The sequence below is a fragment of the Otolemur garnettii genome, unplaced genomic scaffold, assembly GCF_000181295.1.
Source record: "Otolemur garnettii isolate 467f Iridium unplaced genomic scaffold, OtoGar3 scaffold00134, whole genome shotgun sequence".
NCBI lineage: Eukaryota > Metazoa > Chordata > Mammalia > Primates > Galagidae > Otolemur > Otolemur garnettii.
This window is the reverse complement of record NW_003852529.1, coordinates 4,627,957-4,650,944: the sequence shown is the minus strand read 5'-3', so window position 1 is coordinate 4,650,944 and position 22,988 is coordinate 4,627,957. Positions and strand designations below refer to the sequence as shown.

Here is a 22,988-nt window from a genome sequence, read left to right as displayed (position 1 = left end):
GGTGGGGCCCCAGCAGATGTCTGGATTTGGTAGCCAGGGCCTGGAGCCGGATGCTGAGAATGAGGCCTGCAACTCATTTCCCCATTAAACATTCTGAGAACATCTGCACTGGTTTCCAAGGCTTCTCCCTCACTAATTGCTTTGATTATTGTGTGAAGTTAAGAACTGGCACATTTCCGCGATGTTGTGATGAAGGTGAAAAGATCGGTCTTAATTAGATTAAAAACATTTTTTTCTTCCTGTGTAATTTTGCCTTGAAAATCAAGGCCACTTTTTTGTTTTCTTCATCCAAAGACCTCCAGAAACTTTCCTCCCCACCTCTCCAGAGGTTTCTGGGGAATGTCCTGTGAGCTCAACTCTTGGAGAAGATAGTGCTTAACCCAGATTCCATTGTATATTAAAGTTTCCTGGGGCTGCTCTTGCTGCCTGGAACCTTCCCCTGAAAATGTGCCTTGGGAGACCTGGACAGTGACTTCCCGCAGCATGGAGACCTGGGTGGACTGATTTAGTTGTGTGGGCGGCTATGTTGTTCTCTGTTTCCTGGGCTCACTCAGGGCTGACCTTGTCCTGATCTGTCATCGCCTGTTCTCCTCAGTGCCCCTACTATTCAAACCCCACCCTTGGGCCCACAGAGCCATTTCCATTCACTCTGAGATCTGTACTGAGGCCTGCTATCCCTGCTGTGATGGGGTGTGTTTGTGGGGAGGGGGATTGGTCCTTAAGACCTCACACTCTGAGGTCATGAAAGGTCTATATCCTCCCTGGATCTGCTTAGGATCCCAAAGGCTTTCTCTGACCCTGTTATATCCCTGTTGTACTCAAGTCAGATCCTGCACGCCCTTGAGATCCAACATGTTCCATCATTTGCTCTAAACATCCTCTTACACCAGGGTGCAGAGAGGGGCTCACTGAAGGTTTGGGGAGATGGAGATTTACATCATAGCAGTTAGAAAGTCAAGGATCCACCTTAGGGAACCCTTTCTGAGAGTTCCCTGTGCAGTTACAGGACTAGGGCCAGGACCTCAGGCTAACTCCTTTCCTGCCAGCCTTCTTCCTGCCCTCTGCCCTACAAAGCCTAGCAAGGGCAGTGCAGGACAATTTTGCTCTTTTATAACCTTGACTCCCCCAGGACCCATCTTTTTGGGCTCACACTTCACCCCAAATTTGTCACACACATTCCTGAGGACTCTCTTGGTAACAAATGAACCCCAACTCAAACTAGCTTAAGCACAAAAGGGACATTTTTTGGCTCACACGGCTGGACCCAGCTGTTTCAGACACAGCTGGACCCTGGGGCTGAGATGATCACTTGCTCTCTTGCTCTCACTCTCCCCTTCTTGTGTTTCCCCCCCTCCCCTTCTGACCTTCCTCTCCCTTTTGTTCTCCCTACCCTCATTCTCCTCTACCCACTGGTCCCATGGGATGGCCGTATCCTCAGGCAGTCACTTTCCAGTAGGGGCAAGATGGGCACCTAACTACATTTGCCACCTCAGCAAACCCATCAAAAAGAGGCCATCTCTATCCCCTTAATTCCTAAGAGAATTTAAGGCCAAGTTCTCACTGCTCCCCAACTAGGGTATTAAGCCATCCTTGGACCTGCAACTATGCCTCTGTAGCCAAGGTTTGGGCTACAAGAACCCTTCTGGGGATCACCAATGTGTACGTGAACCCTGCATACTAGGGTGGGAAAAGAGGAGTCCCCTAAAGAAGATTTGAGAAGCTGTTCCCAGAAGCCAGGCCAGGCTGCTGGGCAGGCAAAAACAACAGGTGTCCACTCAAACAAGGTATTTTCCTAAGCGGAACTGGGTGCCAGCTGTGAATATACATTTTCACTCCATTCCGTCTTGTTCCTGGCAGCTGTTGTGGGAATGGCTTTTACACTTTCCATCCATGTCCCTTACTTCTCGCCTCTGAGCAGAGACACAGGTGGCGGTGGGGCCACTCTGGCTCAGGGTCTATGAGCCAGGCATGGGGCAGCTGGCACAGGCTGTGAGGCTGCAGCTCAGTAATGTCACGCAAAGCCTAGCTGCAGCTGTCCAGATACCCGGGGGAGGGCTTCTCCTCCATAGTGCAGAATTCACAGGGCTTTGGGGCGTCCACTGAAAGGGGGAAGATTTCTTGTGAGGCCATGGAAGGGGCTTCTGCTTGGGAAGGCCAGACCATTTCTGTTTATCCGTATGGGATGAGCTGGCTCAGGGAACTTGCCTATGCCAAGCAATGTGGGGGAGACAGGTGAGGTTCCTGTGCTAAGGGCCAGGCACACATAAGCCCTGCAGCCTTCCAGGGGAGGAGATGATCTCTGGAGCCTTGGAAAGCTTGTGGAAGAAGTGGGCTTGGGTTACACCTGGGAGATTAGGCAGGATTTTAATCAGTTGGGAGGGAAAGGCATGGGGTGAAGAGCTGGGTGAAGTTACTGGAAAGGTCACTGATACTAGTGAGTTTCTCAAGAGCAGAGGGCAACAGGGATAGGCTAGGGGCTAGCAGCAAGTTGGACTTGGTACTTCAAGGAGGAGGTGGGAATTTCAATGAGAAGGCAGAGGAAGCAAGTCCAGAAGCTCTTGGGAACAAAAAGCTTTCAAGACCTTAATGGCAAGAGAGAGCTCGGTATAGCCATGAAGGCAGCTCCAGACCAGGTAAACGGACAATATTCTGGTAACTCCAGAGCTATGGGCCAGAAAGAAAGGAAGAGATAGAGAAGACTTCCACAAATTATTATTTCTTGACTTGTCAAAGTAGCATTCAAAATAGGAAATGCAGATACAATAAAGACAGAAATGAAAATCACCTGAAGTTCCTTTGCCCAAAGACCAACACAGTTAATATTTGGATCTATTTCCTTCTAGTCTTTTTTTCTGTGTCTGTAATTCTTTTTAAATATAATCCAAATCCCCCTATTGAGCAGGAGCACTAGCTCAAAAGGAAGATGCTGTGCTCAGTTTTGTTCTTGCTCTCTTGAGAGAGGGTGAAACTTGGCAGCCAATATCCCCAGCTGGGGTAGTCGCCACGCCTGAGGCTGCCTTCACCATCCCAGACCTCCCATTTTCCTAGAAAACAAAATTGTTTTGTTCTGCCCTGAAAACTTAGGCCCATTTCTGGCTTTAACAAAGGAAATGCGGCCAAGGAATTAAAGCACCAAAAACTGGGACTGTCTTAGGAAAGTGTGACTTTATTGTCACCGGGATGCTATGCTCTTTGTCCCCAGGGCAAAGCACTCTGAACAGCTCAGCAGAGGGTATTTGGCATTGGCCTGATGTCCTCTGCAGGGCCTGAGTGTCCAGATGAGTTGCCCCATCAAGCCTACCCTGAGTTCAGCCTTCTCAACTGCCATGAGTTCAGGCTCTGAAATACCTACCTTGAAGGTGGAGGTGATAAGCTAGACCTCTTAGAGCACAACACTTACCCTTAAGCCCTGGCCTAAAAGGAGCAACACCACTGCCTAGAAGAGCTAAATCCTACCCTACCCTACACACACATACAAATTCCCTCCATGCTCTCATAAATGTTTGACCTGGCTGGGACCACAAGTGGGAATAGGGAAGATGTGGCAGCCCTGGCCACTGTCTCCCCATGGTGGGAGAGTCATGCCTCACAGTTTCTAACATGGAAGTTAGTCTGAGAGCAACCTCTCCTTTTGATTCAAAAAAAACAACCCTGTAGAATCCCTTTCTTTGCCCATTGCTCTGGGGGATCTGGGAGCCGTTCCCAGGATTAAACCAAAGAGCCCACATTCCTCTCTGGCAGGTGCAGGCCCCACCTGCTCTGGGCAGCCAACTGATGTGCACATTTTAATTTCCTAAAACGCTAGGGCTGGGCCTTTCTCAGGGGTCAGGTGGCTTACCCTTGGCCCTCAGGCTTTAGAGATGGCACTTGTCATCCCAGGTGTCTGGAAAGCAGCCCCATGTTCTAGCCACTGCTCCACTGCTCCTTCCTTCTATATACAAGTGATGCAGACACTGAAATATGTATTTGTGTTATTTTTTTTTGAAAGAACATTTATTTTTTTCTTTTTCTTGAAAGAACATTTGTATCCTGGATGAAGTTTTAGCTCTGTCACTTAACAACTATAATACAACCCAGGGTACTTGAATCTCAGCCCCAAATCTCTGAAACGGGAGCTTCTGCCAGGTCCCAGATGTATGGGCCTCCGAATGTACACACATTCTTCAAGGCTTACCGGTCCTTCCCTGGTCTCTCTGAGGATGTCACAGGCACAGAGCCCTTCTCTCTGAGCCCTTCTCCCGGCTGCAACTAAGTAATGTCTGTGCAGTTTCCTGCTGGAAGTCTGCCACTCGCCCCCACGGGCCCAGCCATGAGCTCCTGAGTTTATTTACATTTCCCTGATTGCTAGTCAGGCACAACACCTTTCTACATTCTCATCAGCCTCTTGGATTCCTCTTTTGTGATGTATTAGTTTGTCTACTGTCCATTTTCTATTAGGTCATTTATATTTTTCCTATTGATTTGTAGGAGTTCTTTGTATTTTGTGGGCACTATTCTTTGTCTTTTTACTTGTTGAGGTGTATTTTGATGATTAGATCTTAAGTATAAAGTCAAATTATCAGTCTTTTCCTTTATGGCTATTGTTTCTTAAACTAAAAAATCCTTCCTATCCCCAAGGACATTAAGATATTCTTCTAAATGTTATAAGAGTATTATAGTTTTGCTTTAAACAATTAGGTCTTCAATCCCCTGGAATGCCAAGAATGAGTTTTTGATGTATGACGTGAGATAATTGAGGGTCCAATTTAATGTTTTTCCCATGTGGATAACCAATTGCTTTTATTAAAAAATCCATCCTTTTCCCACGATATGCAGGCCACTTCTGATACACAGCAAGTATCCATATATGTGTGGGCTATTTCCTGATCCTCAGTGCTGTCCCCTAGCCCATTTGTCCCCCTGTAGCAGCCTCAAACTGTCTTAATCACCACTGCTTTGCAAGAAGTAATGATGTTTGGTACAGCAAATTCTCCTACCTATTCTTATTCAAGAATACTGCCAATCAATTGTTGGCTACTTGTACTTCCAAATCTCTTTCAGAATCAACTTGCCATGGTTCTCACATACAAATCTTGGGATTTTTAAGATTTAGGGAGAATTTTTTCAATATTGAGTCTTCTAGTTATAGAAAGAAGGCATATTTCTCCACTTGTCATCTTCAATGTCTCTCTCATTAAAGTTTTATAATTTTCTCCAGAATTCCTGCATATCTTTAAGATTCTTTTGTACTATTATATATAAGTTTTCATTTTTATTTATAGAAGAGAGCCAAACATAACAGAATCCCATCTCTTTTGCTAGTTTCACCTTACATTAGCATCTTGCATTAGCATCTTATGTAACTATGGCACATTGACCAAAGCTAGTAATATTGGCACAACAATATTAAGCTACAGTTAACTTATTTGTTAACTATTTAACTATTAATATCTTACATTAGCATCTTACATAACTATGGCCATTGACCAAAGCTAGTAATCTTGGTACAACACTATTAAGCTACAGTTATCTTATTTGTTAACTGTTTAACTATTAATAACCTTTTTCTCTTCCAGAAGTCCACCCAGGATCCATCATTATATTTATTCAGCAGATCTCCTTAGTCTCCTCTGATCTGCAATATCTTCTCGTGTCGTTTTTCATTACCTTGATACTTTTGAAAAATACTGCTCAGGTGTCAGTTGCTTTCACTATTTGGATCTGTCTGATGTTTTCTCAAAATTTAACACTAAAGTTATAGGTTTGAGGGAAGAATGCCTTCCAGGTAAGGTAATTTTCCCATTGTACCCTATCAGTGGAACATGACATGAACATGATTTATCACTAGTAATGTTAACCTTGATTCACTTGGTTAAGGTAGTTTCGACCAGGTTCCTTCACTATAACTGAGTTGCTATTTTTCCCCTTCCATAGTCTAGTTGTTAGAATTAAGTCACCAACTACAGCCCACACTCAAGGGAAAGGAAGTTCAGTTCTACCTCCTGCAGGAGGAGCACCAAAGAATCTCTGAACATATGTCAAAACCACTACACAATTATAACATATCTGAACCAGATACAGTACTTTGAATTTTCCCCTTAAAGTTTCATCTACTAATTTTAACATTCATCCATGGATCTTTCCTGCAGCAATTACTGTGGTGTATGTCTGTTTTTCTCATTCCTTCCATATTTGTTACTTGAAATTCTTCCATAAGGAAGAATCCTCCTATAATTTATTTAAGTTTATCAGTATGGACTCAGAAATACTTACTTATGTTTTTTGGTTATCCAATACCATCATTTATTTTGTTGCTCAAATTATTCTAGCTTTGGCCATTGGTTCATGTATCTTTTTATGTGCCCCCACTCTATTACTTATCTTTTAGCACTTCCATCTTTTCTAGCACTAGAAAATACTTCAGCCTGATCTTATATATTCCCTGGCCCTGCAATCATCCATTTATCCAGAGAACCTTGGTTCCTTTTATTGGAGAATGAATGGTATTCAGAAACCAGGATCTGGGCATTAGGTGTTCTCATGGCTACTAAGGTGCCATAGCTTCTATCTCCTCTTACTAGACAGAGCTCAACGTATATGCATAACCTGAGCATGCATATGTAACTATACTTCCATTCCTATCTGGCTCTATATTAAGCTAACCAAGACTTCATCCTCATAGTCACCCCTCCCACACACACACTTATTTGTAACTTTTTCTCTGACAGTGAAAAATCTGGCTCCCATTACTTACAGTTGATTTACTTAATTGTATAACCCTATTGTGTATGTAGTAACCTGTGTAAAACAAATTTACCCACTACAATACAGTGTTTATGACAGATTTTTGTCTTTGACCATCCAGTGTCAAGTTAAAACACTGTTTCTGAAAGTAAAATAGATCAGCTCCTTCTTTCTCTCTCCTTTCAGTGCTATACCATATACTTCTAACGCTTAGAATTCACTTATCACAGTCTGCTTCCCATCTTAGGGGTACTTCAATATCTCAGTTGATTTTTGTTAATTTACACACAGATTCACTCTTGGGAGAGTCATAGTTCTGTGGGCCTTAACAAACTCCTGGAGTCATACATCACACAATATCATACACTGAAGTTCCATAGCCCTAAAATACCCTGGAGGTGAACCTTTTGAAGTCCAGTATTCCTCTTCTCCTAACCACTGGCAACCATTGATCTATTTTACATTCCTGTGATTTTTTCCTATAATATCCTATATGTGGAATCCTGTAACATGTAGCCTTTTGCACCTAGCTTCTATACTGTTTAGTAAAATGTATTTGAGATTTATCCACACTGTTGCATGAAATCATTAACTCATTTCTGTTTATTGCTGCATGTGTGGTATTCCACTGCACAGATATACTATGTTTTATTCATCCATTCACCTGCTGAAGGACATCTTGGTTGTTTCCCATATTTATCAACTGTGAGTGAAGTTGCTATATGTATTTATGTACAGAATTTGGTGAACAAAAATATTCAGTTCACTTGGGTAAATACCTGTGAATGCAACTGCTAGGTCACGTGGTGTGTATACGTGTAACCTTATAAGAAATCACGACACTGTTTTCCAAAGTCTCTGTGCCATTTTGCATTGCCACCAGCAACATGTTGGAATTCCAGTTGCTCTACATTCTCAGTGCTTCTTGTTGTCAGGTTTCAATTTTAGCCACTCTAACAATGCTATAGTGTTATCCGCATTGTAGTTTTAATTTGCATTTCCATGACGATCATTGATGTTGGTTGAGTATTTTTTGTGTGCTTGTTTTTAAACAATTTTTTACTTGTAACGTTTGCTTTATTATTGTCAAGTTGTAAGTGTTTTTTATATATTTTGGGTACAAGTCCTTGACTGGATAGGTGTTGTACAAATATTTTCTCCATGTCTGTGGCTTGTCTTTTCATTCCATTAATGGTATCTTTTACAGAGCAAAAGCTTTTAATCTTGATCAAGTCCAGTTTGTTGATTCCTTTTCTCTTATGGGTGAGCATTTACTGTAGTATTTCCAAATTCACTGCCAAATCCAAGATCCTAGAGATTTTCTGTTTTCTTCAAGAAATTTTACAGTTTTATGCTTTACTTTGGTTTTTTAAAGATTGTATAATCTTTTTTTTTTTTTTTTTTTTTTTGAGACAGAGCCTCAAGCTGTCCCCCTGGGTAGAGTGCCGTGGCATTACAGCTCACAGCAACCTCCAACTCCTGGGCTCAAGTGAGTCTCTGCCTCCGCCTCCCAAGTAGCTGGGACCACAGGTGCCCGCCACAACGCCCGGCTATTTTTTGGTTGCAGCCATCATTGTTGTTTGGCGGGTCAGGGCTAGGGATTCGAACCCGCCACCTTAGGTGTACGTGGCTGGCGCCTTAGCCGGTTGAGCTATAGGCGCTGAGCCAAGATTGTATAATCTTTAAAATAAATCTTTCATTGTCTAATTGTTGATCAATCATCTCCAACATTAGGCACAAATGCTAAATGCCCTAAAATTTACATATATACACATAACACACTCATATATTTACATTAGGAATAAATTTAGGAGAGGGTTTTATTACTTTGGTGTGCAAAAAACTTTCTTTTTCATAAAGCAAAATGTATCATTTTAAAAACATACAATATTTTCTATGATAAAAACACAACATAATTAAGCCAGGTACCATGGCTCATGCCTCTAATCCTAGCACTTAGAGAAGCTGAGGTAGGAGGATTACTTGAAGCCAGAAGTTCAAGACCAGCCTGGGTAACATAGCGAGATTCCCATCTTTACAAAGAATGTGTAAAAGGAAGGCAGGCATAGTGGTGCATGCCTGTAGTCCTAGCAACTCAGGAGGCTGAGGTAGAAGGATCTCTGGTGCCCAAAAGTTAGAGGTAATAGTGAGCTATGATTGTACTTCTGCATTCCAGCCTGGAAGACAAAGACCCTATCTCTAATTAATTAATTAATTAATTAATCATTAAAGTTAAAAGACCATAGACAGACTGGTGAAGATATCTGTGCCTCACACAAAAAAGAGTTAATATCTCTAATATATATTTAAAAAATCCTACAAAGTGGTAAGTAGAAATAAGCAAAGAATATGAATAGGAAATTTTGCAAGCGAAAATCCAGACAGACACCAAGTACATAAAAGGCTCTAATACAGCAGGGCCTCAGTTTTTACCCACATTTGGTGGGCCCTGCAAATGGTACTGACAGTTCACCTAGGCGTGGATGTGGGGAGATTGAGGGAATCTGAACTTCTGTAACTTCTTGGAAAAGCAATCCAGTAACATCTATAAAATTACCAAGGATGCACCCTTTCACCCTGCTCTAATATGTCAGTTTTTAAAAATAAAGATGGACATTGCAGCATTGTGTGACGAAGTAGCTTAAAATAAAAGAGACTGTCCATGAAATACAAAATAGTTGAATTAATTTTGGCCAATCTAAACTATGAACTATTAGGCAAATACTAAAATGAGAATTAGATGCATGTCTGTATACCTTGGGAAAAATTAGACAAGCATGTTACAGAGTGACAGGAACCAAGTGGTACAAGCCATCCCAGTTTTAAGTGTATAAAATCAACTCCCACCTGGTATTTGCTGATAGGATGAGTAGAGGGGCCAGGAACTTGAGATCCAGCCAGGAGTCAATACTGATGACCTTGAGGGAGGAGAGCCATTATGAATGTTTGAATTATTCTACTTACAACAAATACTTAATTATTTTTGCAATAAAAACTTTAAATGAAAAAAATTAAGTCCAGAGCAAAATACTAAGAATGACTAGAGTGGAGATTGATACAGATCAATCCCTTGACCTCTATATCTTAGCGTCACTGAGGAGTAAACCCAGGAATCTTGTGCTGCCTCCTGAGTGCAGGTGTTGGTGTGGTATCATGTTTTCATTTTGTGGTTCACGCCCTCCTAGGCTTACACTTTTTCATAGGCAGGGATCCTATCATCCTGTCTTTCCTAGCCCATTGCTCAGTATATGAGTGTGATAGCATGGTGATGAGAGTTGGTGACTCTTAGCTGTCCTTGTCATCTGTTTTATTTTTTAACTAAATGTTAGGTGTGATCCAGGGGAATGACCCAGAGTTTAAGGTGGAGTAAGTCCTGGACACATAAGCTCATCCCCAGGCAGTTTCCAAACGGAGGAAGCCTTCTCAGACATTGAGGTATCAGGCACTTGGAGGTCACCTTCAAAACTCACCCATATGAAAGCCTATCAGGGTAGGAGCTTCCAGGCACAATCCCTACTCCTCACCTGGTCCTTCTGGGAGATCACAGGTTTGTCCCACAGCAGTGGCAGGTTAGGGTGGAGACCTAACATGCTATCCGCCAACTTTCTTTGCAGTGAGGAAGAGCCCCACACTGCTGGAAGTGAGCACACCCCACTTCATAAGAACCAACAGCTTTGCTGAGGATCTGGACCTGGAAGGGGAGACACTACTGGCACCCATCACACACATCTCACAGTGAGTACCCATGGAGGGTGGGCCCAACAGGTATGGGGCCCAGAAAAGCTACCGTGGCACTAAGAGAAGGCTTGTTCTCTGGCTGAGGCACTGTCTACTCACCCAGAGCTTGACACTCACTGCCTGCTCTGGCCCCAGCTCCTAGGCACCAGGCAGAAAAGGAGAGCAGGGACACTTCCCACCAAGTCTGGGAACGTGATCCTCCTGTTTTGACTTATGGAAAACCAGACTGATCATTTTCCACTTGTTTTCATGCTTTAAACGTCTGAAGGATTGTTTTTCTCTCCCTATCCCCCTCCTCTGCCCCCTTCAAAAAAGACAACTTTGTTTTTTTAGCACTTCCCCATGGAACCCTGTCCAAAGACAGGGCAGATGCTGGGTACAATCTGCCAGTTGCTGCTGCTGTCCTCAGGGGCTCCTTCAGGTTGAGGAAATGGCTGATTTTCTATGCCTTCCAGTTGGCCTTCCCCTGAGGCACAGCTGGCCTGGGACACATGCCCATCCTTCCCTGCTGTCACGGCATCTCAAGGCCAACCCCTGGTACCCAGCCATGGTGTGATTCCTGTGTGACATGTGATTCAGTGCCCCCAGCCAGGGCACCAAGTGGTACTAGCCATGCGGTGGAGGTCAGTGAGATACTCAGGCCCATTCTGACCACTGTCTCATTGGGGATTCCCCTTGAGAAGTGTCTTTGTTCCAGGATGTGTGAGCGACACTCACTCAGCCCTTCTGAGAGTCACTTTCTGGGCCTCTTTCCTTTCCATGTTTTACCGACATGTCTCTAAACAATGGTTTGCTCTTCAGACTCTCTGAGGGTCAGGAGGTTGTGCTGAATGAACTGCATGCGCCTTTGTTCTAATGGGGTTTGGGGCCTCCTGCCTTTGCCACCTGCCAGATGTGGGCTTAGCTTTGCAGGTGACTAAAGAAATTAGGACCCACAGTGCCAGGGGCTACTTGTGTAACTACCAGACTAGCAAGGCCAGGTAGCTAGAATGAGGTCACCTCCAGGGAAGGACAGGCTATCTTAAGGTGTAATTATGATCAGATAGGACTGCCTCACCATGTTTCCAGGCCTGCCGGTTCACAAGGAGGTTTGGCAGCACCCTGCGGTTAGCAGTGTGTGGACAGGGAGTGTTCACAGGCTCCAAGAGAGCCAGCAGGTCACTGGGAAGAAAGGGAAACTAGTCGTGGACACCCTGGAACAAGGGCTTAGAGTCTTGGGTCCCTGCTGAAGACAATCTGATGGACTGATTGGGTCAGTGGGCTAGAGCAGAGTTATAAACAGGGTGGAAGCCAGATGGGCTGGGCAGGAACAGAGTCCAGAAAACAGAACACTAGTGTACACTGTGGCCAAGGCTTGCACAAAGTCTGGGTATGAGAGACCCCCAAATAGCAAATAGGGTTTTGTGACTGTTGTTGTGTGCAACGTAGGTAGTAGTGCCTACTCAGAGGATAACCAAGTGTACACTGGGAACCTTGGAACGTCCCCAACTTTGGGGCCCAGACACCACCCAGGCCTCATTGGGCCACTCAGACTGTCCTTTCTTGTCTTCCCAGCTACTCTTTCCTCTTGTTAGAGCTCATTTGCCTTCATTTTCTTGGCCTTGGACCAGCCTACAGACATGTACAAAGTCACACCCTAGGAGGATAAAGCTGTCACCCACTACCCATCTAGCCTGGGAAGTTAGGCCCACTAGCTCCCTTGCTCCTGAGTCTTGTGAAGCTCCTGCAGAGAGGCTAAGGTCAGGTAAGGGTTGTAAAGTACTGACCCTGATATAAACCACAGCCAAGCCTACTACTACCTTATCATCACAATCACCCCTTCAAGGGCTGTCCATGCTGTTATAGAACACAAGAAGCCCACTGGGCAGTGCCTGTGGCTCAAAGGAGTAGGGTACCAGCCCCATATGCCGAAGGTGGTGGGTTCAAACCCAGCCCCAGCCAAAAACTGGAAAAAAAAAAATGAAACCCACTGAAGGCAAAGACTGCCCACCCTGCCCTGGTGTCACCTGGTCACTAGGCCACTTCTTGTTCTCCTCCAAGATGGCAGAGACTGAGAGACCTGAACAGCCCCAAGCCCTATGCCTCCTGTGGGCTTGGCACATTACCATCCAAGAAGCTAATAGGGACCTTCTCAGGCCAGCATTCCTGTGGCCTCTTGGGGTCAAGGTTGGCTCCTCTACTACCTCCAATGCTATCTGGGCCAACGCAAGGCAGAAACCCCAGTCATCACCCAGCTAGGTCCCTGCCTGTCAAGGTTTTTCCCAGAATAGGACCTTCCAAAAGCAACAGCTGGGTAGATATAAGCCAGCCTGGGAAGATGGGAAGGATCCCAGGCTCAGTGCTTGTGTGAAGGGTTTGAGGTGGAAGCTAGGGTAGGGGAGAATGAGGTTTCAACAAAGGGGCACTGTGGTTGGGTCAGGGCAGAATTAGGGCTGAGGCATGAGAGTATCTGAGTGCCTCCATCCCCAAGAGTTGGGGATATTATCCCTCTAGGGAAGCCTAGAGGAGAGGATGGAATGTTGGTATAGTTAAAGTCTTGAGGCTTAAAAACCCAGATGCCCCCAAGACAAAAATGGGCAGAGGCCCCACCCCATCAAGAGGAGAAGACAGCCAGCGGGTACTATGTTTACTTAGGGCCCAGACCAGCAGGGTGAGGAGTGGGGGTAGGGAGGTCAGGTCTTCCTGCCCACATCAGGGCCACATTCCTCTGCCTCCTGCACAGCTCAGCTTGTCTGGTGATTGATGCCTGTAATTAAATTCGGCTCCAGCTGCTTGGGGATGCAGCTAAGCTCCTGTAGGCAGCCTGGCCCTGTGGACCCTGCACTGAGAGGCACACGCCCTGGTGTATGTTTGAGGGACAGGGATGTGTGCAGGGGTCTCATGGGGGTAGAGTGGGTGGAAGGCAGTTACTGAAAAACAGATCCATTTTTCTTCAGCATTTTACTGATGTTAAATGTATTACCATGCTGGGCTAGTTCCAGAATTCAAATTAAAAGCATAAATAAAGACACATTTTGTTTCCATCTCAATCTTTCCCCGCCCGCAGGGCCCTAGGGAGGTGAGGTCACTTCAGCCTTGATTACGGGAAGGTCCCTGGGGCTGGGCAAAGCTCCTCTTTCCGGGGTCTGCTGGCCGGTGGGGGGGGGGGGGTCAAGGAGTTAGTGAACAGGCCTGGTGCAAGCCTAGTATCATTGGCAAGCAGGGGCTAGGTGCTGGGGAGACAGCTTTGCTGTCCCCCAGCTGGTAGGCAAGACCAGCTGTTCCCCATAAGCCTAGGGGCGCCCAGCTCTGGGTGGGCTGAATCTCATCCTCACATAAGCTTTTCAGGCAGAAGCTTTCTGCTCAAGTTCAATGGGGCCTCAAGCTCCCTGAACCTGTGTCTCCTACTCAGGACATTGCTCTGGAGCTTCTGAGAGGCAAGGGGGAAGTCTGTAAGGGGGAGTCTGTAAGCCTTCCACGCACAGTGTGTGGGAGGCCTCCATCAGGCAGGGGAGCCCTGACCCCCAGTAAGAGCCAGGATGAGTTCCCAAGATCCTATTCTACTCACTATTCTCTGCCCACCAATGGTAGTGGCGGGACATGGGATGGAGGGTTACAATAACTCTGTATGCCCTTGTGCCTTACATGTGGTATCCTGCCATCTAAACACCCTTGTCACTCATCTGCAGCCATCAGATTCCCACTCACCTATTATCTGCTGAGTCATCCCTGCCTCAACAAGCTCCCTACTATGTACTCAGCCTGGGCAGCTATGACCTCCTTCAGCTCCAAAAACCCTCAGTACCAGATCCATGAGCCCTTAAGACCTGGAGAAAGCAGGATATGTAAAGCCCCTCTCAGCCTCTCTCTCCCCAGAACCCCCAAAGCCCCAAGCACTGAGTAACTGCCTCCTACCCATGCAGAGTGCCCCTCAGCTCTGAGATGAAGTAAGGGCTGTAGATCTCTCCCAGGGATGCTGAGACACAAGGCCAGGAGCATGACGATCTGTAGCTCTGAACATGGGGGCTTTATATAGGTATGGCCTGGGTGAGAATCTTCCAGCAGCCTTGACAGACTACAGATGTTTTGGTGAAGTCCTTCCTCACCTTCCACTCTTGGCTGCCAAGCCGGCAATGACTGGCCCAGAATCCATACCTCTGGCCTGTTAGTTGCACAAGGACACCTAAGATAGCCCAAGGGGCCATGCCCACCATGAACCCACCAGCCCATGAGTGCCCAGCCCAGCTGTGTGGTTTCCCTGAAGAGTCCCTCTCTTTCCTGTTGCAGCATCTTAGACTGGCAAGCCCTAGCTCCTGTTTACTACATGCCTCCCGGATCCCACTTTGCAGGCAGACATAGGGGGAGCACCCTGTCAATGGAGATGAGCATGGGGGAGGACCAGGGGCCCCAAGGCTATGCACAGGGAGTGCAGAGAAAGCTGCAGGACCCCCACCTGGTGACCATGAGCACCTCCCTGGTCAGCATGTGCTTGCCTGGCCTCCTGCAACATGACAGCTTCACAAATCCTTGAGTAAAACCAGCCCCATGTGCGTTAATTAGAATTTCCATGTCTTCAACTTTCTCCTGGACCCTGCAGAATCTCACGCCAAGACATTCAAGTTGCTCTTTTCCAGTGAGGCCTCTGTGGCCTGGCTTTCATCCACATCACTACTAATGTCTCCTGAATTCTGTGTTTGTCAGCTAGGCCAGGGCCAGCTTGTGCCTTCTGGAAATGGGGGCAAATGTCACAAAGTTGGCCCTAAATCTGGTCCATGGACCACGGGGCTAGTTCTTTTGAAAGGACCAGCTTTGCCTGTGACATTTTGGATATACCAGGCCCAGTGTGGCCCACTTCCACAGACCCTGCAGGTGCCAGGTACTATACCTCTATGAGTAACTGAGCCCTTGCCTGCTCACCCTGTAAACTTTGGTGGGAAAGGATAGAGAAGCCATTCTGGGACCAGTGTCCAGAAGAATGAAGGAGAGGGTTTGCCAAGAACAGATGAGACCATTTTGTCTTTCCAGACTGGTGTCCTGTCTTCTACAAAGCTCCAGACCACCTCTGTCTGCTCAAGGTGCCAAGGAAACCCTGTGGGAGCCCGCTCGGGAGGGCTATGCAAGGCTGCATGAGTCACAGGATCCCTGTCAAGAGCCCCACACAGCCCCAGCCAGGCTCAAACCCGTCTCTGAAATGCATGGGGGGATTAAATGTTCTCCTAATTAAATTAAAAGCGAGGCGGAGTGGCTCAGTGGGAAAGAGATGGGACTGGGAATCGGATGCCCGTGATCTGGCTCCCAGCCTGCTTCAGCCCAGCTGCAGCAATCCTCACAGGCCCCCTAACCTTTCTGAGTTGTGCTTCCTCCATCTGAGCACATGAAAGATAAAGAGGACACAGCTGGCCTCCTGGGGCCACTGCTCTGGGGAGGGGTGCCACACTATCTAGGTAGATGGTCCAGAGGAAAGCAGCATGGTTTCTCACTTTCTTGGCAAGGGAAGAGCCAGCACAATCCTCCCAACCCAGGGTGCTCTGGCCTGGTTCCACCCTCTCCACAGCCTCTGACCTGTGATGCAGCTTAGGTCCTCAGCCAGGTGGGCAGTGTTAGAGGTTGTGACACAATGCAGCAGAGGTGCCTAAAGGACAAAGTGACAAACTGCACTATTGTTGTCATGGAGATACTTCTGACAGTTGAGAGTGTGTCCCAAATGGCTCCCATGTGTGCTCTGCCTAGACCTGGCAGGGCAGACTGAGCCACAGGGCATGCAGAGGATGGAGCCCTGAGACAGCCTAGTCAGGAGCTCCAAAGGGATGCGGCCCCTTGAGCAAGAAGCAAGGGAAAAGGCTCAGCCTCTCTGCAGACCTGATCTGTCCATCTGTCCAGTTAGGCTCAGAAAGGGCTATCCTGGTATAGGGTAGTAGCTTTTAAACTCAGATGCTCAAGTTCACAGCTCAGTGTGTTTTCACTCCCTGGGGACCCACATAAGCAGCACCCACAGGGAGCTGCAGAAGCCCCATAAAGCCCCTGCACTTCTTGTCACTGATACCCCAAGAGTAACCAGAAGCCTGGCTTTTAGCAGCAATGATTAGCTTTGCGCATACTTGAACTTTACATAGTTGGAATTGCACAGTGCATACACCTTTGTGTCTGACATCCTTTGTTCAGTGTGACATCTGTTCAGCCTCCCCACAGGGCTGAGAAGAGCAGTGGCTCCCTCATGCTCCTTGCTGTCTGATCCTCCATGGTGTGCATGGCCTACGTTGTTTATCCATCCTACTATCTGTGGCCACTGGACAGTTTCCAATGTGGGGTTGATATCATTAGCTCTAAGAACACTACATATGTATTTTTGGTAAGCATCTGCCTGCATTTTTGGTGAGTATCTGCCTAGGAATGGAATGGCTGGGTCACCAGATGGGCATATGTTTAGCTTTTTTGTTTGTTTGTTTTTGAGAGAGAGTGTTGTGGTGTCATGGCTTACAGCAACCTCAAACTCTTGGGCTTAAGCGATTCTCTTGCCTCAGCCTCCCAAGTAGCTGGAACTACAGGTGCCCACCACAATGCCCAGCTATTTTTTTGTTGTAGTTGTCATGGTTGTTTAGCAGGCCATGGCTGGGTTTGAACCCGCCAGCCCCGGTGTATATGGCTGGCGCCCTAGCCACTGAGCAATGGGCGTCAACCCAATATATGTTTAGTTTTAGTAGATACTGCCAATTTCCCAAAGTATCTTCCCAATTTTCACTCCCACTAGCAATATCTGAGCATTCTGGTGGCTCCACATCCTAACACTCGGCAGTTTCGCTTGTTTCCTTTTTAGACATGCTGATGAATGTCTAGTGGTAGTGGCATCAAATTGTGATTTTAATTTGCAGTAAACTAACAGCTAATATATATTGTTATTTAATCAGATACATCATCCTCTGTAGAAATGCCCACCTATTTTGCCAATTTTATATTGGGGGGGGTCTCATCAATTTTTAGTTCTTTGTATCTTTATAAATTCTGGATGTGAGTCTTTGTCAGATACATATATTAGCGTGTGTGTATATAGGTATGTATTGCAAATATTGCCTCCCCTCTACAGGAAGCCTTTCTTTTCTCTTGATAGCGTCTTTTGATGAACAGAAGGTCTTAATTTTCATGTGGTCCAGTTAATCAAACATTTCCTCTCTGGATAGTGCTGTTTGTGTCCAATTTAAGAAACTTTGGCTATGCCAAGGTCATAAAGATATTCTGGTTTATTCTAAAGAATTATTAGCTTACCTTTCACATGTAGATCTGTATTCCATATGGCATCAATTTTTGTGTCCGATGTAAGGCCAAGGTCAAGGTACATTTTCTCCCCACCCGGATATCGAGTTTGACTCAGCACCCTTTTTAGAAAGGCCCATATACTGCTATATCAGCAGCATCATAAATTATCTCACCGTCTACATGTGGCTTTCTCAAGACCCTATTTGGTGGTGCTAGTCAGATGTGAGTGGTTTTTTGTGGCCAGGACCATGTTCCATTCTCCCTCTAGTTTGCTAATAAGGCCCTGACCACTGATCATGCTAGCTCCAGCCCCTTCTTCTTCATGACTGGCTTGGTTGTACACATACCAGTTTCCACAGAAAGGCTCCTGGATAGTAGACCTCTAGATGGACATTTGAGAATGGATATCTGAATCATGGCCTTGTGTCTCCTTTGTTAATTTAGCTCATCTTTTGTTTCTCTCACTGTCCTGTAGTTTTCAGTGTAGTATATGACTTGTTGGATTTATCCCTCATTACTGATGGTTTAACAGGGGTTCACTGAACCCTGGAACATTATTGCCAAGCATATCTAGCCAGCTCAAGTCATCCATCCTGCCAAAGGGACTTAGGACAGTCACCTAACCTTCTTATGCCTACGAACCTTAGTTTCCTTAGAGCCTTAATTTCCTCTTATATACATTAGGGGGGCACCTTATAATGTTGATGTGAGGCCTCAAGGCATCTGACCATATACTTGACTTATGGGGAAATGCCTAGAAATGTTAGCCAGCATAAAATATCACTTTGTGACTTGTGGAAACATCCCTTACTTGGCCTGAGCGCTTTTGAAATGGCCAGGTCATGAGTTTCCATTGTGTGCATATGGGGTCATAACATGTGGCCATCAGGTGCTATCCATAACAAGATATACCCAGAGGCCTGAAAGCCCCAAGCCCTAGGATGGTCTGGAAGCAAGGGGGATCTCCACACCTTCAACTCTCAGTCTTGAGTCTCTGGGAAAGGGGGTTATATGCCATTTTGGCTCTTATGGAGGTGCAGACAGAAACCTGGCATCCATGGTTCTACTCTGAAGAGGGAGGTGGAGGTGGCATCAATGGACTGTGCCCCATGAAGGTCACACAGGTGTGCCCATGTGCATCTACCGTTCATTCTCATTGCATTTGGTCTTCCCTGCCATGGCTAGTACCTACCTTAAGGCAGTGCCAGGAGCAGGGCAGGATCTGTGAAATGCATTCACTTGGCCCTGCACATGACAAGGGACCACAGGACCTCCTCTCTGTCCTGGCAACACATAGCTACCCAATGGAGAGATAATCCCAGATGTGGCAGCAGTGCTCAGATTTGATGGCTAGGTGCTTAGAATAGGCTGAAATTCCAGGAGCATTAACTGGGCACTTTGTGTATATTCTTCCTATGTTAGTATTAGAACAAGATGCTGCTGTTGGTTAAGACATACAGCCCACATCTTTGGTAGGTCACTTAAAGGGTGCCCAGTAGGTCAGCCCCCTGTACTCACAGAAGGAGAAACTGAGGCAACAAGGATAGGAACTTGCCAATAGAGAGGTGACAGTAACAGCCAAGGTTCATTCTCAGACACAATCTCTAGGAAAATCTGAGTCTGCATGGGGGAGGCCAGGCTGGAGCCTTGAGGGTAGAACAGCAACAAGGACAGAGGGATTAGGATCCTGTGGCTCATGGAGTAGTCCACAGAAAGGCAATCTGGGTGCTGGCTGGATGCCTGTTTGTGACCACCCTCTACAATAAGAATTCTTCACAGACCTGGTACCACCAAGGCAAGGAGGATACGGTCCCTCCTGAATCACCTCAGCAAGGATTACCTGCCCTCCCCAGATGCATTGTGGCAGGCCCAGCAAAGTAACCCCTGTTCTCTGCCTCAATTTCTGCAGCAGGGCACCACCGAACACTGATGTGGCAAGGATTACACTTTGAGTGCAGTATAGTCTGATTATATAAAGGCTCAGTGCCAAAGTCTGAAGAAAAGTCAGGTAGAATCAATAGGTAAGTCATTTTATGCATTAAATGTGCAAGCCCTGTAGGGACAATGCAGATGTCCTGACCAGGAACCACACCTGACTGCATCTCCCTGGTGGTCACTTACTAGCAGAAGAAGGTCTGGCGGTATGTTTGTCAGGCCTGGTTAGCCTATGAGAGACCCAGATTGCCATCTCAGAAGGAGGACCTTGTTGGGAATAGGAATAGAAATAAAAGGTGGAGACAAGAGACAGACAGGAGTCCAGGTCTGACTTCAAAGTCAGACATCCCCACTATCCCCAACCCCTTAGCCATGTCCCCATCACCTGCTTTTATCTTCTAAGTAATCTCTTCACATCTATGTGGTTGCAGCCCCAAAGATGGTAGTGGATGTATCCTGGAAGAAACATAAGCATATGTGGCATGCCTCTCCCAGGGACCCTGAATGTCCACTCAAGAGTTTCTACCACTTCAGTGGGCATAAGAGCCACTTAGCAGGGAGTGTTCATATGCAAAGCTGAGAGAAAGGGATTATTTTTAGGTCTATTCATAGGATTTTCAAAGGTAACTTTGACTTTACCTGACTTTTCTTCTAAGACTTTTACACGAGCCCTCATACAAGTCAGATTGCGTTGCCACAACAGTGTCCTATGGCACCCTGCTAAAAAAACTGAGGCAGAGAGCAGGGGTGATTTTGTGAGGCAGTAGAGGGTACTAGGGAGAGAGGACAAGCAGAGCTTATGTGAAGCTATACACACACACTTATTATTCCCACTACTCAGGGTCCTTCCCCCAGATAGAACCCTACATCTCCCTGTGGTTCTGGGTCTGAGCCTACTGCCCCAGGGAGCCAGGCCTCAGAGCGGAGGTGGGCAGCCGCAAGCAGCCAGTCTCTGTATCTGGGACAAAAAAGAGTAGGCTAAGATCAAATTGGGACCTTTGACTTCAAGTTTTTGAGTGTGTTCCAGGTTTGTCCCCTGCATTACCCTGGTCAGTACTCAGACCTAGTATCCTCCCCTACTCCCTAGTCCAAACTGAACAGCTATCCTTTGTCCCAAGGGGCTCTTTCTTCTCCTCCCAATCCTCCCTATAGGGACTTTTAAAGGTGGGCTCGTTTTTCAATGTTTCCTTTAGCTTTATGTCCGGATTTTTTAAGTTAAATTGAATCCCTTCCAGTCTGAAACACCTGACCACTTTTTTTCTGCTTTTCTTTCTTAGCTGCCCCCATGAACCCCACCAGCTGGATGTGTGCAAGAGCAGGGTGCTGGAGCTGTGGGGCACGGGCAGCATTCAGTAGAGTGATGCTTAGGAAATCCAGCTCCCAGCTTAACTGAGCTTAGGGCAGAGAGTAGGGAACTGTCTTCCCCAAGGGCTCAGAAGGGTTTCACTTGGGATGTCCTTCCCTTGGGCTCACTGTACTCCATGGCAGTACCTAGGAGCTCATACTCTCAGGCCCCTCCATCACCATCACCAGTCTATCTCTGGCACCAAGAAGTCTCCCTCATCAGACCAAGTGACCTGAATTTTGATAAGAAAAGCATCCTTGCAGGTCTCAGGAGATGGGCAGACACGTTACTCAGAGGACACCACCAGCTGATGGCAAAGCCAGGGCCACATGTCAGGCTCCTAACATTGAGTCCCATACTCTTTTGCTGGTCTTCAGGGACCTATCTCCTCCATACAACAGGCCTAGCCAGTCCTCTTGAGCAGGACTGAACCAAGCTAACGCAACCCTGGTGTCTGCCTAAGGCCCTTCCCTCAGAGCCACATCCCGGCCAACTGACTTCTAGGTGAGCAGCACATGACACTCAAGGCCTTGGGCCTGGCTACACAGGCCCCCCTCCCCAGATGATAGGAAAGAGTGCTCCCAAATGAGTCCACTGCAGGCCCTCACTACACGGAGAAGCCAGTGCAATCAAGGCATTACATAAACACTTAAATACAGGGTCAAGTTGGCAAGCAAGGACAGTGAAGTTTGGCCTCTCAGGCTGCAGGAAGACTTCTCAGCACTCGGCAGGAGACCCCAGTAGGCAGTACCAGGCTCTGGGTACCAACCATATCTGACACAGCAGGAAGATCAGACTGGGCCCCAGAGCTAGAGCCAAAAGCCCAACTCTGACTAGACATGCTGAGTCCCCTGTAAACTCCAGGGACCAGGTAAAGTACACTGCAAAGCCTCAGCTTTATCCCCTAAAAGAAACATCAAGAAAATAACCCAGGCTACCAGGAGGCATATCTTTTGAAAACCATCTCATTAGCAAAAAGTAGAGCTGCCCTTTTGTTTAGTTCATCTTCTGCCTGTGCCCCAGGCCCAACAGGTTCTAACTTGATGCCAGGCCACCTTGACCACTAAGCACCTGCAATTCCATAAATACCCCAACCCACACCAGCCACTTTTTGGTCCTCATGGCCTATGGAAACATCATTCACTCAGCCAAGGCCCTACTTGGCCATGTGGGTCTAAGGCCCAATGACTCAGACTAAAAAGGAACTATGCATGACCAGCCTGTTCACCTGCCACTGTTGATCACTACCCTGCTTATTTACCTGGTTCGTGTTGGCCTTTTCCTATAAATGTTTAACTTCCCAAGGATGCCGGATCACAGGACTTGGGAGGCCCGGATTGGATGGGAGAGGGAGGTACATTCCTTCTTGCTGGTATATTGGGAACCTCTGATGGGGAAGGGCAGCTTCAACCCCTGCAGCAGGTCATTCAATCCCAGGCCAACCAGCACCACAGCCAGGAGAGTTAAGGTTGGATACAAAAGACTTCCTGGAAGCAGACACGGTGGAAGCTCAGCTCAAGGGGTGGTAGATGAAGGACTCAGTGTGTCATCTCCCCCACGAATGAGAGCAGCCACATGGAAGATGCCTAGCCTCAGAGGGCCACTCAGGGCTTTCCAGCTGCTTTAGGCCTGGGGTATGGCCCCCTCGTTTATACTTGCTGGCTGCCCCAGACCTAGGCTAGGTCTCCCCACGAGTGGGGAGAGAGGTGTTTAAGCTAGTTTGCTGAGGCCACCCAGTGTGGGCTCAGGAAGGGAAGGAATGTGACTGAGGCTGGGTGTGGCTGGGGAGCACAGCCAGTTATGGGTTTTTCTTGGGGCTCTGATAGATGTGAGCAGAGCTGGAGGCCCCTCTCTCCCAGCCCCAACACACACACTAGGACCTTTCTTCATCATGCAGCAGTATAGGCAGAGGCCAGGGACACCCTCTGTAAATCTGAATTCCATTTGCTATTGGCAAAGAGCAGCTTTCCTGCCTAGGGAAGGTGTACATACGTATGTATGTGTGTGTGTGTGTGTG

At 46.8% G+C, this 22,988-nt stretch overlaps 1 protein-coding gene across 5 annotated transcripts in view; it reads left to right on the top strand.

The window, feature by feature from the left end:
• The window catches only part of KCNQ1 (potassium voltage-gated channel subfamily Q member 1), a 389,965-nt gene that overhangs the window by 198,269 nt on the left and 168,708 nt on the right, over positions 1-22,988 (top strand). For all 5 annotated transcript variants that reach the window (XM_003798368.3, XM_023518338.1, XM_023518339.1 and 2 more), the window contains exon 11: positions 10,338-10,458. In XM_003798368.3, coding sequence (XP_003798416.1) covers positions 10,338-10,458 — 121 coding nt within the window. The remainder of the gene's footprint in view (positions 1-10,337; positions 10,459-22,988) is intronic.